The sequence below is a fragment of the Pagrus major genome, chromosome 8 (genome assembly GCF_040436345.1).
Source record: "Pagrus major chromosome 8, Pma_NU_1.0".
Taxonomy (NCBI): domain Eukaryota; kingdom Metazoa; phylum Chordata; class Actinopteri; order Spariformes; family Sparidae; genus Pagrus; species Pagrus major.
In genome coordinates, this window is record NC_133222.1 from 21608555 (window position 1) to 21625004 (window position 16450).

General features: G+C 43.2%; 1 protein-coding gene across 1 annotated transcript; it reads right to left on the minus strand.

Annotated features, from left to right (window-relative positions):
- Positions 1-5227: 5227 nt before the first annotated feature.
- dusp6 (dual specificity phosphatase 6) lies at positions 5228-10205 on the minus strand. Its single transcript, XM_073472789.1, has 3 exons — positions 9172-10205; positions 8416-8850; positions 5228-6874 (listed from the first exon to the last, which is right to left on the minus strand). Exons 1-3 carry the CDS (start codon positions 9572-9574, stop codon positions 6561-6563), a joined length of 1152 nt encoding a protein of 383 aa, XP_073328890.1. The 5' UTR covers positions 9575-10205; the 3' UTR covers positions 5228-6560.
- Positions 10206-16450: the final 6245 nt, after the last annotated feature.

Here is a 16450-nt window from a genome sequence, read left to right on the forward strand (position 1 = left end):
CAGGAACCGTTAGCAGAGGATTAGCAGGCGCGCCAAGTTTAGCCCTGAAACCTCTTGCCTTTATTTTCATGGCCAAAAAGCCAGTGGGAACTGGGGCAGCCGGGCCCACAGCTGGATGTCACATCCATACTCAATCACAAAACGGATGTGGCATTTTCAACACTTCAAGATGTTACTTTGCAGCACGCGTTAGGATAAATAAGCATGACTTTTGGTGCTCCGTAGCACAAAGTTGATTGATTCGGTCTTTGATCAATGCCAGGAACTTAGCAATTACTCGTCCAGGTGCTGATTCCAGACTTTCAAAAGTTACTTTTTGGCCCTTGTTCCGTTTTGGAACTGAAACTCCCCACGCTTTGGCAACTTCTCTGCTCCAACTGGAGGATGGCGTTATTACCAAGCACCTGGAGTCGTGAGCCATTTCTGCGACACAAACTGAACAATCTCATTCTCCAACCAAAATAGCAGCTGAGCTGTTATTATTCCAATATTTAGCATGACAATATCTGGATCTCACTTGTAATTGGCTGTTTTATTCTACTCAACTGTGAAACAATGTGTGTGTGGGAGGGAAAAGTTCTATCGATGTTGCCGCAACTCCTACTTGTGACGATAAAGGTCAAAGTTGAATTTACTTGTGTTATCAGCTCAGAGAAGTAATGCATCACTTATTTATCACTCCAGTGTATTTTTCACGTACCAGTCTACTGGCGCTGTAATTAGTTTCTTTGCATGACTTTTCTGTCTGTCATGTCTTTTCTTAGCTTTGAAAGTCGGGACAAGATGTCTTTCTAATATGAATCATCTGAGGAACCAAACGGCACTAATGTTCAGGGTTCATGTCTTCCTTCGCATGCAGCCATCTGTGACTGCAGTACTTTCCCATACATTAATCATAGTGTTAAATAGCTTCATCTATGACATTTAGCTCAAAGCACTTCACAGATGACAATCTTAAACCCTAAAAATGTTGTTTTATTGCAATCTGTTGCAGTAAAAATGCTCAAAAAGATGTGTTGTTGAGAAGAAGTGCTGTTGATCTCCACGTACTGGCAAGTTTTTCCTCACTCGAATTGAGGCTCTAAGGACAGAGGATGTCGTTCACTGTACAGTTTGTAAAGCCCACTGAGGCAATGTGATTGTGATTTTGGGCTATATAAAGAAAATGTATTTGATTCTATTTGATTTCCTGCAAATACTCAAAATCTTACCAAGTAAATTTGTCTAGTTTCTAGTCCAAATATCTCTCTATACCTAATAGAAGACACAACCCCCTAGAAAGTAACACCTCAGCAAATCTGCACATTTCAGAAGCTGCAACCATGAAATATTTTATAAATGTATGTGATCAAATTAGTTTCCAATCGTTTCTCTTTTAATTGATTAATCGGCCAACCATTTCACGTTTTGTATGCAAAAAACTTGATTTGTAAATTAACTAGTTACTAAAGCTGTCAGGTAAATGTAGTAAAAAGTACAATATTTCCCTCTGAAGTGTAGCTGAGCAGGAATACAAAGTGGCAGTACTTGAGTAAATGTGCTTGAAGGAGGGGTGCCCTCTGCACAGCATGAAATTTAATGTCTTGCTCAAGGACACTGTAACAGATATGGACTGACTGGCTGCTGCAGGGGATTAAACCTGTGAACCTGCGGGTGAAGGGACAGGTCTCTACAGCCACCCGGATATCGTCCATCAAACCTAAACCCAACTATAGCCAGCCCTGGGAAGCTCTTATTCTTAGAATGGGCCGCTGTGATGTCATGGCAGCGCTGGGATTGACAGATAGGGTCGGGGGTATGCGTGGCATGCCAAGCGCCCCCGGGGCTCTCATGGCCGTTCTTCCTGTCTGCAGCTTGGCCTTTAGTGGTTTTAAAGCCCAGGATTAAAGGGCACAGGAAACTACCAGACCTAATTTTAGACTGGCATGTAGATGGGCTTGGCAGACCCCGTCAGCACCTTCATCACAACGGCATAGCGGCTGTGACAGGGCAGGCCTTACAGGGATCTGGAAACACGTATGGCTGGGTCATAGTGAGGGCTGTCAAGGGGGTCGGCATGTGAACATGTGGTCAGATGACTGATATGCGCTGAGTGAAATGTACAGTAGAGAGGAGATAAGTAGGCGTTCAGGCTAAAAATAGCACTGCATTAAAAAATGTAAGACTCTGCATTTGGGTGCTGCTGCAGGTAGAGCTGAGGAGATGAAATATAATCCAGTTTTAAGGTTTATCAGACGTCCAAACTCTGTTTACGACTCCACGAGACTAATGAAATTTGACATCTTTGGAAAGTTATCATGTCGTCATCATATCCCATCTGTCTCTCGATGGTACATAGAAGTTTTTCCATTTAATTATTTTTATATTGTAGTTTGTACATTGGTTGGACAAGACAATTGATTAATAAAGACAATAACCAGCAGATTAATCCATAATGAAAATACATTTGTTTCAGTCCTATACAATTATGCAGTTATATTAATCTAATGGTGTATTAACAGTCACAGAGACCATTTTTCTGCAGCACTTTTACTTTTAATAATTTGGATTATTTCCTGATTATACTTGGCTACATATTTTTTTTACTTAAAAAAAAGTATATTAGACTCACTTCGCAACATAGCTCCAGGAATTAGAAAGTTGTTCCAACACCTAGTGAAATATGAATGATTAAAGGACGGATTGCTATTAGTTTTTGTAAAGACGTTCATGGTCCCCAGAGGATGATGTTGGTCAATGGTAAATGTTGCTGGTGACTCAGAGAGTAGCACGATAATGTCACTGTAAAACGTACATTTGATTCCCAGCCAAGATCCTTTCAACGTGGAGTCTGCATGTGTTCCCCAGAGCTTCCTTCTACCATTTAGATGGATTGGATACCGGATTAGATAGAGGACAGTAGGAATGTTATCACTCATTGCCTTCACAGTATATCTGCATTAACCCTGTGATAAACTGGTGACTGTTCCTTCATGTATTAAGCAGACCCCATGACCCTAAAAACAATTAGATAGGAAGAAAATATGAATGAATGATGATTAAACTAACTAAATATCAGCGTAACAATCTCAGAGAAATTAGCCTGCAGAAATACTTAATACGGATGGGGATTTCTAGCATTGCCATACTACTGTGTGTTTCTGTTTTTTGCCATTGGTTACGCATTATGGGCAAAAATTCACTCGGTGAGTTAGAACAAACATTGCCCATTACTGTGTGTACTCTTCTGTCAGAGTAGGACTGGAGGAGTCGTCTTATTATGAAATGATTATCCAGGAAATGGAAAATATCCCTTGTATTGGAAAGTGGGCAAAGGGGAGAGTGCTGGCACCTCCTGAAATGTAGCAGTCTTTTTATAAATCATTTACGTCAGGACATGAGTGTGCAGGTTTAGTCCTTTGTTACGTAGCCAATGATTCACTCACTTTGTTCGACAGCGTGCCAGATATTTCCTGTATAAACCTAAAAAAGACATGTCAGGAAGACCATTATTTTAGTTATTATGGGGTGTTTTTGTACAAGACTTCATCTTATTTACTGTACTACATATCATTTTCTCTTCGGCTGTTTTTTTTTATATATATAATCTGTGTTCTGAAGTGCATATTAAGGAAAAACCTTAATTAGATGAAAAAAATAATAAAAGTACTGTTCACTTATTATTTTACATTGTCTACATTTGATATAAGTGAACTACTGTTGGTCCCATCTCACTCATGTTTTATGAAACCCTACACTGAACTCTGAAGTTGTTGTGTCAGTGTTGCCTATAGATTCACAGACACACAAAACAATTCTGTTTCACAGCAAAATAGTGTTGCAGAGTTCAAACAGCTCATCGAGCATGATCTAAGTCTCTTGAAGCCCCAAGATCCCAAATTGATTTAAAAATAATATTATTTACAACCTCAACTGGCAGTCAAGTTTGTGCACCCACTTCAGACATGGTGCATGCTAACAGTTTTAGCTTAGCAGGTACAGTGAAGATTTTGGCTTAAAAAAGGGGTGAAAATAACGTCTTTTCAGATCAATTTGGGATCTCGGAGGCTTGGATTACATGGGAAAAGACATTTTTTTGTCCCCATCTACTCCAGTTGTTTAGGAGAATGTTGGAACTTTGTTTTGATGTGAAGCTCCAGAAATGTTTTTTCATGTGTAGTGCGCAGGGGCCAATGCAAGTGCCTGCCTTTTCGGTAGCTCGTCTGTTACGTGTCTATCTATCTATTTATCTATCTATCTATCTATGTTTTGTGGACTACAAAACTTCACTTTCTATTTTTATGGGGACTGAACTTTCAATTTTTGGGTGAACCTGAAATCTTTAAAGCAGTTAATCACAGTGACGCTGCTGTTTGTGTTGACTCACTCTTAACTTCAATTTGAGGACTTTGCTCCTTGACAAGCACGTACATGCTGCACGCATCAAGAGCTTAGCAGACACAAAGAGCTGGATGGGAGTCAGTCTTGGAAAGCCCCTCATTATAATCAACTGATTCCCATTTGTCTATTAACTTTGATGCAAGGAGATGCTTTGCTCGTCTCTTTCTCCACACGCACACTCACACACGCACTCTGCTGTTGGGAATGTTGGTGCAGAGCAGGCAGGGCTCTGCTGAGCAGTGAGGCGAGTTGCTGCTCGCGTGAGAACACACCGCTCCCCCTCCCTCTCCCGCGCTGTGGGGATCGTCTTCTCCAGGTCTTTACAGGTACACGCCGCTGAGCTCGCTATCAAATAACACATTTAGGTGCTTTCAGCTACCTTTGATGGCTCAGTGCAGAGGCCCCGCCTTCAGGAAGCGCCAGAGGGAGTGTTTATGTGAACCCGAAGCCCTCACCACAAAGCAGCACCTGGAAAAACCTGTCGGGTTGTTTACAGCGTGACTGGAATCACTTTGTACCTGTTGAGTGGCATTTTGCAGTTTGTGAATGATTGTCAAAGGGAACATAGTATACGCGGCGCTTTGTTACACAAGCATCATGTGACAGGACATGCTAATTCTGAACTGGATATTGAAGTGGGAGATGTGTCGAGTGCTGCAGTTAATGAATAGCGGGAGCTTTGTGAAGAGCCTCATGATTCATGGCGACTGTTTTGGTTGTCGTGACTTGGCCTGCTGGTCAACACTCAACTGTACTGCGGGTGAGGAGACACTTACATAAACTTGTTACTGTGGACACAGACACAACAAGTATGTTCAATGGAAAAACAGGCATGGAGAGCAAGGAGTGTAGACAAAATAGCAATTTATTAATAACTTATCTTTTCTTTACATTCGTAAGAGAGGAGTGTGGAGGGGGTTGGCAGAGGTTGCCAAGATGGCTTCCTCTGGTAAGAGGCCTTCTCTGTGGAGGGGGCAACACAACACTTTCTCTCTCATCTTGACAAATAAAAACTGCATTTCACAGAGTTTTTCCCTGAAGAGGCAAGGTGAACAAAGCCTCCTACTTTGTCCACACGTCAGAGACTTTTAACCCTTGTGCACAGACCAGGATTACCCACATTAACCTTCAGAGACACATGCTGGCCATCCTGACTCCATCTTTTTATGTGGTGCCAAATTAAAAACTGATGAAGACTTGATTTTTTTTGTGCAAAATTAAAACCAAATCTCTGGGATGCTGTAGAGTTGAGAAAATTGATGAATTTCTCTGAAGGCTAATGCGCAATAAGAACCCTCTGGGCGCAAAAGTAAGGCAAACAACCAAGGTGACTTTGATTTGTGAGTGGGTGGGTGCAAAAACAAGGCCCGTCGGCTGTATTCACACGTAAAGCGATTATCAAATATATTACACATGTACACATTTTTGCACAATTCTTAGAAAGCCTACTTGATTTTTGGCATAATCAACTTAAACATACTGATCAATATGCAATTTGTCTGCTTACATAAAAGTAGAATATGAAACAAAGAATCTTCAGTACCCACTTGTTGCAAAGGGTATATACTAGAGCAAGGCTTTTACTGTATTGTCTCTTATATTAAGATATATACACAATGTATAAATGTTTGAAAAGACTCCACAAATGTAAAATCGAGTCCAGTATATAGTGTGCCATTTAAAGCTGGGGTGCTTCAACCCCACACAGGCAAGTCTTCACAGAAGACGGAGGAGACAACGCGTCTTGACGTCTTGGGGGAACCAGTGCTAGACCCCAAAACAAACATAAAAAAGGGTTTCATTTATAGATCTGTCCAGTTTTGAACAATCACGTCTCTTTGGCACACCAGCCCAGGAGCTTTGAAGCATAACGAACAGCTGTTGCCTCAGACACAATGACACAAAGAGTGAAAAGACCTCAGGAGTCCAACAGTGATATAAGATTGAAGTAAGAATCTGCACTCTTTAAATGACTCTCTTGTCTGTCTCTTTTACTGTCTCTCCTCATTCAGTCAGCAGCAGCTGCGTCTTGGCCAGACAGCTTTGGCCCTCCAGTAACCGTGTCCAGCAGCAGTCGACTGTCCCACGCCAGACGACGGAAAAAAGAGAAGCTTTTTGCAGCGTTTCCAACAGGAGGCCCGTTAAACCTCCAGCAAGGAGAGGTGTGGCAACAGCAGTCCTCACGTGGACTGAAGGGGGTCCAGCTGGAAGACGTTGTGGTTGGTCGGGGTGGTGAAGTAGAGCTGCTGGGTCGGCGGCGCGATGCGATTGTCACACGGGCTCTTCAGGCCCAATGTGCGCTCAAAGTCCAGGAGCTGGCCCATGAAGTTAAAGTTGGGTGAGATGTTGGACTTTTTCATCTTGACGATGTCGTAGGCGTCGTTCATGGACAGGTTGAGCTTCTGCATCAGGTAGGCCACCGTTACTGTCACTGAGCGGCTGATGCCGGCCAGGCAGTGGACCAGGACGCCGCACTTCTGGCCTCGGGCTTCATCTGGTAGAAAGAGGAAAGGGAGGGAATGTTACAGACCTCTTCCAGATGTAAACAACAGATTGAGAGCAACACATGGTTTATGAAATTGCTTCTAAGGCTGCAACGACCACTAGATTAAGGGTTTTTTGAAACGTTTGCTAAATGTTAAGTCAATAAAATGTCAGAAAAGTCCATGTTGACATCTTAATCTTGCTTGCTTTGTCCAACCAACAGTCCAAACCCCCACATGTACAATGATACAGAAGAGAAAAGCTACAGATACAGATACACACTACATTTTCAGCAATTTAGGGGGCATTATTTGCACATATTAGGCGCTTGTCCTTCTACAACAGGTAAAAAGTGCAGCCCGTTTCTCCACGGAGAGAACAAAACTAGCGATAAACATCTGTGACATTTAAGTCAAGCTGTGCTGGAAGTTGGAGCGGGTCCAGGGAGGGAGAGCGGCGGAAGTTATTATCCCAGCTATCTCCCAGGCGTGTCAGTCAACAAACAGGGGCTGCGGCGGTAGCACGCCTAAACAGAGCCGACATTCTTTCGTTTTTTGGCCTAGAGTAGCCGGCTGGGAAATTGACTATTACGGTCTATTAAACCATTCTTCCGCTCGCCAGGGTTACTCCGACAATGGTGCCATTTGGGCGTGTAAACGTAGGAGTCATGAGGGCACCCTGTCAAGGCGAACAGGATGTCAACAGGGCCTGTAAATGGCTCCTTTTGTAATGTGGGGGGGGGAGATGGGAGGGGGAGGGGGGGCAACGCCATGTCCTAGATTACTTTCAATGCCACTTCCTTCCTGTTGCGCTCGAATTACCACCCTCCCCTTGTTCACTCTCCCCATTCTCCTGTTTCAACGTCGCCCTTTGTGCTGCAATTACACAAGCCCCGGGACAAGAGATAGGCCAGGATGTCTTCCATTGAAGTCAAATCCTTTGTACACAGTGCATTTTAGCCTGTGCGCCATTAGAGGCAGACTTGTATTCCTCTGCCTCAACACAATGGCCTTAATCTGCCCGCTCTGTGTGTCCCCGCCTGATTGACTGATAAGATCACAGCCAGGGACACCTCATCTAATCTCAATTTCACAATAAGAACATAAGAACTTCCTGGCAGTGATAAGACATATCACATTAATAAGATTATGACCCCTTGACTATCTGGTTCTGCCCCTTCACTTTGTTTTACATGTACTCAAAACAATCACATAGGGTCATCAAGCGAGGATGGAAGTGAAGAGTGGTGAAATGGTTAGTCGAGTAATCAATTTACAAGCTGGTTCCTGTTTTTCAAATGTGAGAATTATCTGCTTCTCTCCTTTAAGTGTCATTGTAACCTCGTATGTTTGAGTTTTGGGTTGTTGTGCAGACAAAACAAGCCATTTATGAAGTCATACTGGATCATTTCCACTGTTTTACAAATAAATTACTCAAAAATGTATCATAATTAATTAGAATGATCGTTGTTTGCAGCCTGAGTGAGCACATAATGAACTCAGAGACCTGAGAGAAGCTGCAGTGTGGTTTCAGCTCTGCAGCTTTACTCACCAATGAAGCTGATGGCCTCGGGGAAGAACTGCGAGAGATTCTGGCTCCAGTGATCCGAGATGGGGATCTGCTTGTACTTGAACTCTCCTGCGTTCTCGAAGAGGTTGGGCAGGTTGGGAGTCACGTTGAGGATGTACTTGATGCCGTACTCCTCCAGCACGTCCAGGTTGGTGGAGTCCTTGGCGCAGCCCAGGTAAAGGTGCGGTAGGATCTCCACCGGGAAGGAGGGCTGCGGGTTGGACAGCGGGCTGCCGTCCGAGTCAGTGGCGCTGCTCGGGTCCCGGTCGATGTCGGACTCGATGTCCGAGGAGTCAGAGCTGATGCGCAGCCCGCCGAGGCCCAGCACCTGGGCGGTGGGGGAGCTGCTGTTGGAGGAGCCGTCCAGGTTGGTTTCGCACAGACCTGGATACTCGGCTTGGAATTTACTGAAGCCACCTGGAGGATGTGACAGAAATCTAATGAATACAAGGCCGCAGAAACACTGCAGACAAATATCTTAACTTGGAATTCAGACACATCTGGCTGCGCTTTCCTTTTGGAAACATCTGCAAACAACGCCTTGGATTACATGTCTATCTTACAACAACATAAATAGTCATTCAGGTGATTTTGCCGTTTACATTTACAGCTAACATGTTTATGAATAAGATTCCACATTACAATCTCGCTAAAGCGCCTCCCTCCGTCCCTGCGCAATAATCTGCGGCTGTGAATGAACAGCAGCGGAGCCCTAAAATGTGAATGAACCGCACTCACCCTCCAGATAGTAGGCCTTGTAGCCCTCGTCCTTCATCCTCCTCAGCAGTAAACCCAACACGGAGCCCCCGTCCACATTCTCGTTCCACTCCCGGCTGTACTCGTCGTACAGCACGATGGTGTCCGTCTTGCAGCGGCGCACGAACTTCTCCCGGTCCTCCCCGTCGGAGAGCAGCGACCGCACGGGCAGGTTGCCCTTCTTGAGCCGGCGGAGCATGAGGCTCGGTATGGCCACGTTGATGGCCGACTCGACGTGCGACGACTCGTAGAGCTCCTGGGCCCGGCAGTCCATCACAAGCAGGCCGTCCCTGCGCGTCTCCAGCTGCTCCCGGAGCCAGCCCACCGTCTTGCTGATCGCCATTACCGAGTCGAGCTGGACGACGGGCTTGAGCTTGTCGAGCATTTATAGGCAGGAGTAAAAGTGATGTGAAGAAGCGAGGTGTTGGGGAGCTGCAGACTTTCTGGCTGCAACCAAAAGATCTTGTCTGGAGCTTTCTGTTTTTAGTCCGCTGCTCGGAGGGCCCTCAGCAACACGAGCGACTGAGGGCAATGATGTAAAAATAATAATAATAAAAATGGAGAAAAGTCAAAATGCAAAAAAAAATAGACAATAAATTCTCACTCCAAATGTGCGTCAGAGTCCCGTGCGCTTTAGGACGAGCCGGATCGGAGACCCTTCACAGATTTCCTTGACTGCGGGTTGCTCACACAGGCAGTCATTCATGCATCTGTCCGGAGAGCCCGTGTTATTTATCAATGAGTCACACCGGCCCTGCGACGCGGCTGACGCTTCCTCTGCTCTTATATAACTCCACGGCTCCAAGCGCAGCTCTTCTTCCTCCAAGAGCTTCCTTTGTGGAGATCCAGAGTAGACAGGCGGAGTACGGGGTATCAGTGGATGTCAAGCATGCGGGGTAAGCGCGTATATTTGTGCCTGCGGATGCCGCCTGTTCCTCCTCCTGTCTGCGGTGTGAATAGACGCTCTGCAGGCTCTGGCTGGATGTGCTCTCTGCGGCGCCAGGCTGCTGAATGGCTACAATCGGGAGGCGTTTCATTGGATACATTATGTCAGCCGACCAATCAGAGAAGGCCCAGCGGCGGTCGCCTTGGAAACGGGGGCCGGATGGAGCGGCCCGTGTTGATGAATTGTTAATGAGTTTGTCATTCACAAAAACGGAGAGGAATTTCCGCTCCGGATCAAGTGAGTGCAAACAAACAGAAGAACTGCGGGGAGAAGGAAGGAAGAGAGGGAGGCAGGGGGAGGGAGAGAGGCCTTTACTCAGACTGAGAGAGAAAAGGGGAAAGAGGAGATGTTGGGCAATAATAATAATAATAATATTACAGGCCTGTAATAATGGGCTTTACATTCTTCAGTTTGTCTGAAAGTTAAAAGGTGCACTGTGTCGTTTTGGAAAAGAAACTCAGAAACTCACTAAGGTAATATTTACATGATTAATAAAGTAATATTTTTTTTTTTCATATATTTCCATAAGTGGATAAACAAGCCTTCCTCAGAGGGAATAATGTGACCAGAACACTGTTTCAAGCGAGAAAAGTGGCTACTCAGAAGGATCCCACAGATCTAAACAAAGTAAAAACAACATGAAATTGTGTTTTCAGTCATGAAAATCAATCAATGAAGATTTTTGGCTTCTGAATAAAATTTCTTCCCCAAAATGCCATAGTGTGCCTTTAAAGTTGAGACCTTTTAGTAACACTTATGCCTCAAATAAAAAAAAATCCCTGTTGTTACAATATCATAACACCAGATAATAAAGTACAATAAATAACACATTTATATATTGAATTGTGGATCAACAATCCTTACTGACAAAATAAAAAGAATACTGTATGTGTGACTGATTTCTTGCTGGAAAACTGCATGAAGGAGACCGACATCTTCAAGACATTTAAAAAGCTTACACCCTGCTGGTGGAGAAACTCTCCTTTCACTTGGAAGGTCAGACGTCAGACAAACAACAACAGGTGCCTGATCAGTGCTCCGACTCCGTCTCTCAATAGGACACACTTTTTTTCATTTCATCTGCATGTCTTTAACTTCAGCAATAACGCCTTCCTGTCATGTGTCCTCATAACATCCTGTTGTTGTGAGACACTGCCTGGGCAGGATAGGCACATGCCTCAGTGCCACTAGGGGGCCCAGTCAGAGGAGAGAAGACTGCTTACTTTAAATAATGTTTAACAAACTTGTTTACATACATATTCAACATTAAAATATTTGAGATGTAAAAAGCTTAAAGAATCCCTGGTTTAAAATTATATTTATATAGTTTCATATGTATTTTTTTTATTTTTAAAGATGCATGTTCTCTAGCTCTACTTTTCTTATATGGCCAACCAATTTCATATGAATACCAAAATATGTCCATTTGATCCGGCCCTGCATGGATTAGGATTACATATATAGAGACGCTTATACATGCTATACTGCACTTTTATCTGTGATGGGATGTAACTGAGTACTTTTACTCAGGTACTGTACTTGAGTACAATTTCAAGGTTTTTCCATTTTCTGCTACTTTATACTTCCACTCCACTACATTTTAAAGGTAGATATCGTACTTTTTACTCCACTACACTAACTTAATAACTTTAGTTACTAGTTACTCTAGTAATGCATACTGCCTCAGAGCCAAAGTAATATCATTTTAAATTTAATAAATGTATTTAATAATCAAAAAAATTATGAATATTTGATCTGATTTTTACTCAAGTACTTTTATATGGCTGACTTTCACTTTTATCACTCATTCTAACACAATATATATTATATATATATATACTTTTGGGTATGATTTACAACACTGTATCTGATACTAATGGTACTTAGGTATCAAAAACAATAAACCTGCACTAATTTGGCTCAGATGCAGCTTATACTCCGAAAAGTAGTAAGTAAAGTTATTAAATGAACGTAGTGAGTAAAAAGTACAATATTTGCCTCCAAAATGTAGTGGAGTGGTAGTATAAAGTAGCAGAAAATGGAAAAAACTCAAGTACAAGTACCTCAAAATTTGTACAGTACTTAAGTAAATGTACTCAGTTACAAACCATCACTTAACTATACTGCCTTTTTACACACACTCGCCTATGCATTCTGAGCAAAAAAGCTAAATTCAGTGCTCATTTTGAAATCACATGCCCTAATTCTCAATAACTTCATACTCCGAACAGATTTGTATACAGTATGTATTATATTATGGTGTTATTATATTGTCCCTCTGTCTGTTCAGTGCAGACACTGAAGTGTTTTGTTCATCTTTCTAATCTAGATCATCAGAAATAAACCCAGTTGAATAATATTGCTGTGTGACATTGTGAGCAGACAGCAGCAGCAGCAGCGGAGCTATTTCTGTCTGTGCAGCCTTCAGTGGACTGAAGAGGGTCGTTTGTGTGGGTGGTGGTACATCAATGTGTCACCCTCTCTATCTGCCTGTCTCTCTCTCAGACTAACTAGACAAACCACAGAGAACTGCGGAGAGATTACCTTTATTCCAACATGTGCAGCTGAGGCCTCCGTGCTGTTTACATTCAGTGAGATACATTTCTGTAACTCTCCAGGTTCATAAGGACACGCACGTGTACAGAGCAACACAGTGGTGCGCACGGAAGTGTCGGGATCATTTCACATGAATCACCCGGATCTCCGGCATCTCCGCGTCCTTCACGCCCTTTTAACGCGGACAGACACGGAGCGCCGGTCCATACAGAGTGATGGGCCGCTGATTGCTTCCCATCGGTCCGTTAATGGCCTCCACACCCAAACTAAATGCGTTTGCACAGTAAACAAAAGGAGCGTTTCCAGCGGTTGTGGTTTTATCGCCATCTGCGCCTCGCAGCCGACCGTAAACGCACACAAAGGCTTTTTAATTGATGACCTGTTGATTTAATATGTTCAGACTTCAGGAGGTGTAATTAGCTCCAGACTGCAGGACAACCATAAACACCTTCATCAGATTAAAGCAAGCAACCGCAGTGATCATCAGGTGGAAGTCAGTGCTCAATGGCACATCACAGGTGTTACATCATAGATCATGGAAAAGGTAATAACGTCAAAGAAAAGGGTTGTAATCAGTTTATTAGGCCTGGTTCATGATCTAGCATGTGTGTAAGTAAGAAACTGCCTGAAAAAAAAAGAAAAAGGCTGTTTAACCCTGAAATAGCCTGTAGAAGTAGAAAATTGCCAAAAATATAAAATATTTAAGTATCAGTAATTGGATGTAGCTAACTAAATACAACAGTACTACAGTTTCTTTTGCATTTGGTATATAAGTGTTTAAGTGTATTTTTATGCTAATTCTTCTGTACTTTAACTTAAAGGAACAGTTCACCCAAGAATGAAAAATCCACATCCATCCACATGCCAATAGAGAGTAAATTGTTTAAAACATAGAAGAAGAAAAAGAAGGAAAATAAAAAAAGAAGTGAAAAAATACTCCATACAGCTCGTCTGACATAATCCAAGACTCCAGAAGCCATCAGGTCCTAAATTAATTTGAAGCGATGTTATTTAGACCCTGTTTTAAGCCAAAATCTTCACTTTAACTGCTAAGCTAAAAGTGCTAGCTGAAGTGGGTGCCCACCCTTGGCCATACGTTGAGGGAGTAAATCATGTCTTTTCAAATCAATATGGGATCTTGGGGCCTCCAGAGACTTGGATTACCCTCAACGAGTCATATGGGGCCATTTTATGCTGTTTTATTTGGTTGTTTGTTTCCACTTTAAAACAAGACTCCATCTACTTGTGCTATGCTACAACACTCGGTACGTTTCCATGCACACTTAAGTCGAGCTACGGTCACAGCTCAATTAGGCCAATTAATTGGGCTACTGCCATTGTCCCTGTATACAAACACCAGGGGAGAATCGATTTATCGAAAGAAGTATGTCCGACTCCACCACGGTAGGTGGCGATATGCACCTTTTCGGCGTTATACATTTCGTACGAACTCTACGCTTTACTTTTAGTACAAATGAGATGCACGCTATCCCTCATGTTGATACCCTCGTCATCGTCTTCTTCTTTTGTTTTTCCCAGCTTCCTGCTACGGATTTATGCCATGAACGACATCCGGGTCAATGCCCGGCGTGGGGACTGTGGTGCACGCGCAGAATGCTGAGGCCGGTTCAGGTCCTTAGTCGGACCTGAACCGGCCTCACATGACTCATTTCTGAATGAGTCGTGGGTGGTTTACAAAGTAGCTCAAACATGCAACCTTCACTGACAGCGAGGTTAGATTCCATGGTAGCTTCCTGTAAACAATGCACTGGGATGACTGGGTGTGGACTTCTTGTTAAACCTCTTGACTGTTTCGGTCATGATGACGTCTTTAGATGCCAGCCTTATTTCTCTGCCGCTTCTCGTCCGTCTCACACCTCGGACACCAGCAGCTCTGTATCAGTGAACTGATAACATTCTCCAAAGCTTTTAGCAGAGTCATCTCATTTCACTGGAATAATGTGGAATGCACCCATCTGCCCATACACGGGTATAGGAGGGTTGATGGTTTATTTACATTCCACATCAGTGGTGTCATATGATGGTTGAAAAAACAAGTAAACAACTTGGGTGGATCAGTGTGTTGGGTTTAGCGCCGTCTGTCACTGCCTCACCCTGCCCTAGGTTGGTGGGCATAAAACGCTCATTCTAAAGGTAACCAAAACACAACGGTCCTTAGTCTCAGGTGATTATACACTAATGAAAACATAATTATGAATACTATATCCCATCTCTGCTAATACATACTCCTGAATCCTACGCTGGACCTTTCAGGTGTTTTTCTTCTGGTGATTAGAAATGGCATTCATACACACGTTTTCACAATATCTCATATGTTTTGCAAGTGAAATCTTCATATACAGAATAACTGCAGCTATCTGGTGAATGCAGTGAATATTTTTAGGTTATATATTTTCCTTTAATATGTACAGGAGAAGTGAAATAATCTGAAAAAGCTCATACTTAGTTTACAACAAGTGCATATAGCTCAGTTATCCAGACCAGAGTACAGCAAGTGGCCAAATAGACGTTAAGTGTCACATCCGCAGATGTAAGCACAAACACATGTTTCTTTTTCTTGCTCTTTGTTCCATCTTCACAACTAAAGCTGATGCTGATATTTTTGTTTTCCCACTGATGTGCAACCTCTTAAAACTTTTCCATTTTCATGCCAAGAAAGAATGTGGTTTGATTTGACGATTATGATTCCTTTTTCAAGCCAGAAAGTCTACAGACAGGATAAAAACAAAACTGGGGCTATCAAAGTCTACTAAACTCATGTGAAAGTTTGCAAAATTTTGCAGCAGGCGCATTACTGCCTTCAAATGAAACACATCATTTAACAGAAAACAGTTAAATTGTTGACAGCAGTTGGGTTTTTATGTTGTTGTGATCGGGAAGGAAATCATAATGGTGCCACACCACGCAGTTGTAAACTGGTTTTGCCTTGGGGCCTGTGAATATGGTGAAATATTAGGTTGTTTTACTGTCTACCAAATACAAACATATCTGCATTTATCCGTCTCTCTCTCAACAGACGACTCCCTCTCACCCGGCAGCCAGTCTCCTCACTTATTATCTGCATGTCTGTGTCTCTCTGTGCTGTGTTAGCATATGAAGTGTGTGGCAGCTCCGGCGTTAACATTGGCCCTTTGGCCCCTGTGGAACGCCCCCCCTCCTCCCCCCAGCGTGACAGAAGTCCCTGTGAAAGGAGCCAAGCTGTTTCTATTCACCTTCAAATGAATTCTGCTCTCTTTCACCAGCAAACGCCCCCTCCCTCCCTCACCGCCTCCTCCTCCCTGCTGCTCGCCCTATTCTTCTGCCTCTTTTTTTCCCCTTTGCCCTTGGCCCCCTCTTTCCCTTCCCCTCTCACCCTTTCTGCTTCATTCTATCTCTTTGTTCCGTTCTCTCATGAAATCTGCGATCAGTGTCTGTACATTAAAATGAGTCCGAAATCGTTTGTTTGTATGGAATCGCTGCATGTCACTACATGCTGGGGCGAAATCTGCTCTGATCAGCCTGATGGAGGTGTCAAGTGTCCTAATGTGTCCACATGAATCTGAAAACAAAGTTCACACCTGAGAACGACTTGCATCCTCTGGTCACTTTCAGAAAATTCTCGTTCAATCTGAAATGCCTAAACAATAGAAATCTATTCCCTGTCATTTATTTTGCTTGTTAAACGACACATTTCAGCATCACAGACAACATCTTGGTGAGATAATGTGGTTCATCAGGGCCAGTATTCAAAAACAGTAG

What these genes read in the sequence shown, in the direction of transcription:
- dusp6 (XM_073472789.1), bottom strand. Translation starts at nt 9,574, where the DNA reads ATGCTCGACAAGCTCAAGCCCGTCGTCCAGCTCGACTCGGTAATGGCG. An exon ending in CAAGGCCTACTATCTGGAGG is followed by an intron (nt 8,851 to 9,171) that starts GTGAGTGCGGTT and finishes CACATCCTCCAG; the next exon opens with GTGGCTTCAGTAAATTCCAA. An exon ending in CGAGGCCATCAGCTTCATTG is followed by an intron (nt 6,875 to 8,415) that starts GTGAGTAAAGCT and finishes TCTTTCTACCAG; the next exon opens with ATGAAGCCCGAGGCCAGAAG.